Source organism: Acanthisitta chloris, unplaced genomic scaffold (genome assembly GCF_000695815.1).
Source record: "Acanthisitta chloris isolate BGI_N310 unplaced genomic scaffold, ASM69581v1 scaffold26984, whole genome shotgun sequence".
Taxonomy (NCBI): Eukaryota; Metazoa; Chordata; class Aves; order Passeriformes; family Acanthisittidae; genus Acanthisitta; species Acanthisitta chloris.
The window spans coordinates 67,080-75,334 of record NW_008671534.1 but is presented as its reverse complement, the minus strand read 5'-3'; the positions used below and the strand labels follow the sequence as shown (position 1 = coordinate 75,334).

Sequence of the window (8,255 nt, the reverse complement as noted above, 5' to 3'; positions counted from 1 at the left end):
ATATATATATATATATATATATTCCAATTTGGCTTTCAAAAGTCTCTTCCCCAGAGAGAATTTAGGTAACTGGAACCTTTTATTTTGATTAAGTTTTTATGACTTTCTTAATGTCTTTTTTGTGATTGAGCATGGCATGGGGCCAAGTAACACTTTCATAATGCACAAGAAAATCTAAGATTGCTAAAATCAAAACAAACCTGAGGAGTCTTTTCAGGATCGAAGTTACAGGAAATGCAAAATACATTTATTGCCCTATTTATGTTCAGTATTAAATATTTAAAGAGTCTCTTAGTTTTCCTTATTCAAGATATTAGCAGTAGTAGAGAGAAAAATGTTAAAAATATGCATTTTGACATTTATCTCTTCAAGCCTTGAATTTAATGCATTGAGTTTTAAGTTATGTAGATGAGAGTATGTGGAATATTATGTGAACTTTGTTTAATATTTAAATCACATTTCATAAGACAATTTTATCATCTCATTACTCCTTTTTTTTTTTTTTTTTTGCTCTAACATAGTAAGTTCTTTAGTGACCTCTGGTGTTGATAACCAACTCACATCCTTTTTGGCTCTGTAGTCGAGGGTTTGGTGTTTCAGGGGACAAAGTTCACTGTCTGACTTTCAAAATGTGTTGGTTTTTCTCTTTCTGTTCCTTTTCCTGTTTCTATTTTGGTATTTCTAATTAAGATAACAATGCTAATTCCTAGTTCTGCAATGGAACTACACACCCTACCTATAAATTTCCTCCAGCTCCTGTGGACTGTATTGTTTCCTCCATCTCCTTTCTCCTTTCCCACTGTCCTGCATTAATGAAAAGGCCTTCCTTCCACCCCACCCCCCTTTTTATACCTGGTTTGAAAGGAGGAGTTTTTACTTGTGTTTTGAAACTTTACCAAAAGTCACAGTATTAACTAATGCTTGAGATTACTCAATTTCTTCCTTAGATTTCAGAGAATTTCTACTTTGATTTAAACTCTGAGCAAATGAAGGGAATGCTTCGGCCTCATGTCCCCCCTGCTGCTATATCCACCCTGGCCAGGTCTGCCATCTTCTCTATCACCTACCCCTCTCAAGATGTCTTTCTAGTGATAAAGGTAAGAAATGCTAGAGAAATTGAAATCATTATTGCCTTTTATTTCCATTAAAATTCAAACTGGCTGACCAGTTGACTTCTTGACATCAGGAAAGCAGGATCCTGTACTCAGAAGTGTGAACAGTGGCACCACAGAGTTCTGCTTCTTTCCAAATGTTCTCACTTAGGTTCCTTTGTCACAGAAACAGTTTGGTGGAGATGTGCACCAAAACTGGAAAATACAGATCAGCTTTCTGGGGCTTCACCTTGGTTTTCATGTGAAGCAGTGTGCTACTCTTTAAGATGACAGATAAATCAGTGATGTAAAAATGTGTATTGATCTGATTCTCATTTAAAAATGACACATGCCCTTAAGCCAGATTCTCAAATGTATTGGAGAATTGAAATTGCTGAGGCAGTGAGATCTGTAGCTGAAATAAAATGCCGCATTGGTCACTCCTGGAATAAAATACACAAAGATTAAAGTTATTCTCTCTTCTTTCATTTGATTCAATGAGTGCACAAATGTTACTGGTTCAGATTGGCATTTGAGTCAGATTTTTTGACTGCTCTCTCTCTAAAGATCATCCTCTTGCCAAAAGGGAGTTGAATACATGCTCTCAACTCACAGGCAGTGTGCAAGTTCTTCAGGAACTGCTTCTTACTCAAGGAATAAGCCTTTGAAAAGGAATTAAGGCTTTGTGGCATGACAAAAACAGTCCCAGGTGAGAGTAAGGCTTTCAGTAGTGCTGGGTCATATTCTCATCTCCGATTTTTGGTATGATTCTCTGAATTCCTTCTAAATTCATATTCTGCCTGGGCACATGTAATCATGGAGTCATAGAATCCCAGAATGGTTTGTGTTGGAATGACCTTGAAGCTCACCCAGTTCCGCCTCCTGCCCTGGGCAGGGACACCTTCCACTAGCCCAGCGTGCTCCAAGCCCCATCCAGCCTCGCCTGGAACACTCCCAGGGATGGAGCACCCACAGCTGCTGTGGGCAACCTGTGCCAGTGCCTCAGCACCCTCACAGGGGAGAATCACTCTTCTGATTTTTAGAGGATATGAGGAAGAGAGAATCCCATATTTATGAGGATGTGGCCAAGAGAACTTGTGACTGCACATCAGTGCTTGTAGAACCAGTGATCCAAGAGGAGCTGGTGGCTTTGGTGGTTTTGTGAATTGATGATGGAAAGGATGTAATCAGGGATAAATAAGACAGATGCATCATGTGCCTTATCAGGTGTATTTTCCCATGGTCTTACTTGGAAACCACTTTGCAGCCAACTGGTATTGCTGGTGTAAACTCGCCAGGGAGTGCAAGATTTGATGGAAAGGAGTTTTGTTCCTTACTTTGTGGTAGCCTCTTGGAGTTCTACTAACAGAGAAGAATGAATGGCATATGGGAGAAGTTTAAAGATACTCTGAGCTAGTAAGAGCATGTGCAGAGTTGGTGTTGAAGGGAAGGCTAGGATGCCTTGGAAGGAAGCTCTCTTCATGCATGTGACAGGGGAGATGTTGCCATAGGGAGCTGGGTGTAAGGCAGTTTGGTGTTACTCAGAGACTTCAGAAACAAACATCAACTCTTTGGCTAGCTCTAGTGATGTGATTATTTCATTATTTGATTTGAAAACACTGGTAATGCTGGTTTTAACTGAGTGTGTTGGAGTCACCTCTTTGTGCTGCTGCAGTGGGACCTTACTATGAAGAACAGAATTAAGAACAGAACTCCAAGAATGATGATGCTGAAGACAGTGTAAGCTGTCTTTAAGGCCTTAAAAGTGAGCCAAAAGTGGCTCTAGAACAGCACAAACCCAAGCCAAGTCCTCTATGTTCCGTTTGAACCTATATTTCACACTCCTGATTCAGTTATAGCTGAAAATCTGGGAACTTAATGGTATTAACAACTTGAGTGCAGTGCTTGTTCCCTGACTCAGAGGGAAATCAAGCTTTAATTCTTGTGAAGGAATGTTTTTGCTTCCTCATGTTTGTTTAATTGAACAATCCTTGCTGGATACATGTCCTTAAAATGGTTCATTTTCCCTTCTCAGCTGGAAAAAGTATTACAGCAGGGAGATATTGGAGAGTGTGCAGAGCCTTACATGATTTTTAAGGAATCTGATGCAGCAAAGGTAAGAGTTTTTTTGATGTTCTGATTAAATTTGCTACAAGCGCTTTAAAGTATTTTGTTATTAAAATTAAGCATATTTTCTTTCACCTTGGACTTAGCCATTGATACTGTTCCTGTCCTTGAAAGGATCCATTTTTGGTTAAGCATCTAGGCCCAACCTAAAGGCCAAAAGGAATCAAAGCCCCTTGAATCTCGATGCCTTATTGGGGTAGAGTAGTTAAAGGTCACCAGTTTTTGTAGCTGGCAGGGGAGGTCTGTGGTTCCCATCAAGCTCAGCCAGCTGTGATTCCTTGTCCCAGAGGATCAGCAGTGTGCTTACGGCTGGGTCAGGTGAAGGCATTCTTGGGTGGGAATTTGCAGTAAAATTTCAACTTTTCCACTCCTTCTGCAGCTTAACCCCATCACAGCCACTCTGCTTCCCTCTGGAGGGGCTTTGAAAGTCTCAAAAATGGTTCCTAATTCTGCGTACAGTTGGTTTGAGCCAAGTGAAGGTCAGAAGATAATAGTGAGGGCTGGATAAAGGGCAAACCAGAGGTTTCAGCCCTTCTTGTGATCAGAGCCTTTCCATCATCTGTTAGTTTTAATCAAACTCTAACCAAATACTGCCTTCGTAAAGTTCTAATCTGTTTTTAGCTGAAGAAGTTCACGTTTGTTTGCTATCTCTGTCTTTATATCATCACACAATATGAAAAATAGATGTTTTCCACCTCAGGAATATAGATCACAAAGGTAAAAAACTGCATTTCCTGTGATGTCAATGTGTCTAAGTGAAATTTTGGAATTGGATTTGTAGAAAGCTTGGGGAATATAGGTGAAAAGGTGATTTGCAACATCTCTATCCCAGCAAGGGGCATAAGCATGTCCTGAATTAGAGCAGCAGAACTCTCTCTGTTGTTGCCCAGCCCCTGTCTGGGGACTTCTTAAAGGCCTATAGATAACAACCTTTCTAAAGCAAAAAAATTGCCCTTTAATATAGAGAATTATGGGAAAATCCTTTCTAATCCCCTTTTTCCCCTCTCAACAAAATGAGTGTGATACTGCTTATTTGAGAAATGTTTGAAGTTTCCCGTGCAGCTCCAGATGATCTGAGCACCTGCTGCACACAACCTCCCTGGGAAAGGCCATTTCAGGCTTTCTGGAAGGAGGAGTGGGCAGAGGAGCTCACTGGGGTTTGACAGGCTGTTCAGGAGGGTTCAGAGCATGAACTGTCAGTTTGTCCTGTTTGGTGGTCTGAGGGCAATTTTGGGAAGCAGAAGTTGCGTTTGCACAGCCCCTGGTGATTCGTCTCTAGAAGGTGCTATTGAAACACATAATCATTGGAAATTGGAAAAGATACCTTTGTTCCTCACTGATTTTCCTAAATGGTTCTCTCCTTTTTATCTCTTGGGTTGAATATTTTTTTCACAGAATAAGGAGAAGTTGGAGAAGCTGAAAGGTCAGGCAGAACAGTTTTGCCAAAGACTGGGCAAGTATCGAATGCCTTTTGCCTGGACAGCCATTCATCTAATGAACATTGTGAGCAGTGCTGGGAGTTTGGAAAGAGATTCCACAGAAGTTGAAGTTGGCACAGGAGGTACAGTACTGGGCATCTGCCTGAGGGGAATGTGGACAAATCCAGAGTTTACTGAAGTCTTGACTCATGCCTTGTAGCTGCCACTGCTCCTTTTATCACTTTCCTCCCTCTGCCCTGAGCCTTCTGATAGTCTGGGATCATGGTTGAACTAAACCAGAAAAGTCCATGATAACAAATGGATTTATCTTTCAAGGATTTTACAAGCAAACCATCTGTTATATTATTTAAAACCAGGCTGCTAAGACTGAGAGAATGTTACAGGCTGGTGAGCATTTTCCAAAGGAGTGGATTAATCTTTGTGAACCATGTAACTCATCTGAAACTGCTCTTCAGCATCCCCAAAACTGCCAACTTCATCATCTTTCAGAGCAAGAGAAATACATAAATCTCCTCAGGATAAAGACTTTTATGATAGCAGTAAGGCACTGGGGTGAGGTTGCTGTGAGAGGAGCAGGAGTAGTCAGCTGTGCTTCACAGGCGCCTGATGCCTCAGGAGTGTGATTGCCTGGGCATAGCCATCTCTTCTATCACCCTCATGGCATCATTTCTTCTCCTCTTGTGTAGAAAATCCTGGCTGGGATAAAAGTAGGCTCTGGGAGTATAGTTTTCATTGTTTCTTTTTTAAATTCCTTCCCCTTCTTATGCTTTGCAGAACGTAAAGGGTCATGGTCGGAGAGGAGGAATTCCAGCATCGTTGGGAGACGTTCCTTGGAGAGAACCACAAGTGGGGATGAGGCTTGCAATTTGACCAGCTTTAGACCAGCTACTCTGACAGTGACAAACTTCTTCAAACAGGTATGGTATGAAGCTGCTAATTAAGGAGTTGCTCCTTTGACAGAGGGACTTGATCATGGGAAGTCACTTCAGACCTGAGTGATTAACTTGTGATGCTTTCAGTGCATGTAACGTCTGTTCCCTGGTCACAGGAATCTTTGAACAGCATGCAGAGGGTTTATTATATCATGTATTAATTATAGAATCCCAGAGGGTTGAGAGGGGCCTTAAAGCTCATCCAGTTCCACACTCTGCCATGGGGACACCTCCTACCAGCCCAGGTTGCTCCAAGCCCCATCCAGCCTGCCCTGGAACGCTCCCAGGGAGGGAGCAGCCACAGCTGCTGTGAGCAACCTGTGCCAGTGCCTCAGCACCCTCACAGGGGAGAATTTCTTCCTAATATCTAATCTAAACCTATCTCTTTCAGTTATATATTATATTATATCATAAAATTTTTAGTTAAGCCTAGCAGAAAAAAATGAGCTGAAACCATTTTTCTAAGATTTGCTTAATGCCTCATTGAGATAAGGAAAATTTTTACCTCAGTGTCACCTGTGTGTATTAAAAGGGATTTATTTGTGTACAAACAGATATTTTTGGGACTGATTTCTTGATCAGAATGCAAAAATTTAGGTTCTATATATTGAAGGTTGGTTAAGCTGTTGTTCTTCTTCTGATTGTTTTGGTTACTTGCCATTTGCACTGTGGGAGCCATCCAAGTCTGCTTTGAAATACAGCACTGATAAGGAGAAGTGTCATCAAGGGCATCAAGAGCATGTACAGAGCATGGAAGTGAGGCTGCTGCCTCCAGTGCTTCCATGGAGCTCAGTAGGACTGAAATTGGGCTCTGTGGATGCTACCACAGGGCCTCAGTGACACAGCAGCACTGGAAGCTCATTTTATTTGGGAGGTTAATAAAATCCACTTCTGTAATGAAAATAAGTATGAAACAAAAATGTTAGAGCACTGCTATGCAGCTGTTCCATGGACCTGCTCTGCAGCCCTTGTAGTAAAACTGGCGTGTAACACCGGCTCAGACTGGTCACTGAGTTAGTAATGATTTACAAAAACTTGTATTTATTTACTTTGTTGAGGTTGTTTTCACTTGACAGCTTTGAAACTGATTGTTTTGTTAGTTTGTCCTTTTAAAGCTGCCAAGCTTTAAGATTTTATGTTTCTGATTCTTTTTATCTTCCTTTTTTCCTCTTAAGTGTAATTAAGTACTGTCCAGTGTTTCTCTCCTTCCATTTGCTTCTTTTTTTGTAATAATATTGTGATTTATTACCTTTATTACCAGATTATTCTGCTTTGGGATAGTTAGAGGGTGACAGAGCCACATTCTCTATGATGTTTCCAAAATGAATGAAACTCTGAGCTGCTGGACTGTGGCACAAGGAAGACTGACAACACTCTCCTTCCACTTCCCACTGTCTCTTAACACTTCTTCTGAAAAGTAAAGCTTTTAGCCTCATCTCCAAGGAAAGACAGAGGACGAGGAATGAGGATCACTCCCTGAATGACAGATTCCTTTTCAAACTATTATACTTGCTAAAAAATGGATATTTGGGGGAAATCCTTTTTAACATCCATTTTCAGCTTTGAAAAAGATAATATTGATGGGGAGAGAAAAGGTTTTCAATTAAAAGTTCCTGCAGCTGTCATGGTGATTAATAAGGGCAAAAGGAAGGGAAAAGGATAAAGAAATGAAGTGCAATTTAGCATGTTAATGTTAACACCTTGTTCTGGGAAGGTACATTTTGGTGTCAGAGGAAAGAGAACTGTAGTGTGAGATGGTTTATTCACTCTCTGGCAGTGCTGAAGGGTTGTTGGGTAACCAGATTGTTCCACCACACACAGGAGGGAGATCGCCTGAGCGATGAGGACCTGTACAAGTTCCTTGCGGACATGAGGCGACCGTCATCAGTGTTACGGAGGCTGAGACCCATCACAGGTATCCAAGAGGTCTTTTTGCCTCCTGTCTGTTTAGTTGTTTGGTTAGTCCTTCCCAATTGCTACAGTGACCCCAGAGAAGTCATGGACAGCAATCCCTGGCTGAGCAGGAGCACCAAGGATGGCGTTTTGGCAGATTTGCACATTCAGCTCTTGTCACACTGAGAATCATAGAATTTTAGGGGTTGAAATGGACCTTAGAGACCATTCAATCCCAACCCCCTGCCCTGGGCAGGGACACCTCCCACCAGAACTGGTTGCTCAAGGCTTTAGCCAACCTGGCTGTGAACACTGCCAGGGTTGGGGCAGCCACAGCCTCCCTGGGCAACCTGTGCCAGTGTCTCACCACCCTCATAGGGAAAACGTCTGCCTTATATCTAGCCTAAATTTCCCCTGCTTCAATCTGAATCCATTACCCCTTGTCCTTTCACTGCAGGAGTATCTGTGAGGGGAGGATGCAAAGCCCAGAGCCCAAAACCCAACAGGGCTTGAGGAGCTTCTGTCTTCCTGAGTGAAATCCTACTCTCTAGCTCAGATCTCTCCCCTGGCTCCCAGTTGGTTAATCGGAACAGACTCCTCCTCTGTTTGAGAAAGGGAAACAGAAACACTGGCACACAGCAGTGAACCAGTACTGGTCCCTGACCTGTGCCACTCCTGACAATATTTACTTAATCTCTTCTTAAAAATCTCCAGTGACAGCAATCTTGCTGCTTCCTCGGATCATCTCCCCAGCACTCAGCTGTCCTTGGAGT

General features: G+C 42.1%; 1 protein-coding gene across 1 annotated transcript in view; it reads left to right on the top strand.

The window, feature by feature from the left end:
- Positions 1-947: 947 nt before the first annotated feature.
- Positions 948-8,255, top strand: part of LOC103801717 (dedicator of cytokinesis protein 7-like) — a gene marked incomplete at its 5' end in the record, with an annotated part of 70,897 nt that continues 63,589 nt past the window's right edge. Inside the window, 5 exon segments of the mRNA XM_009074139.1 lie at positions 948-1,097; positions 3,127-3,207; positions 4,614-4,779; positions 5,432-5,574; positions 7,411-7,504. Of these exon segments, the coding sequence (XP_009072387.1) occupies positions 948-1,097; positions 3,127-3,207; positions 4,614-4,779; positions 5,432-5,574; positions 7,411-7,504 (634 nt within the window).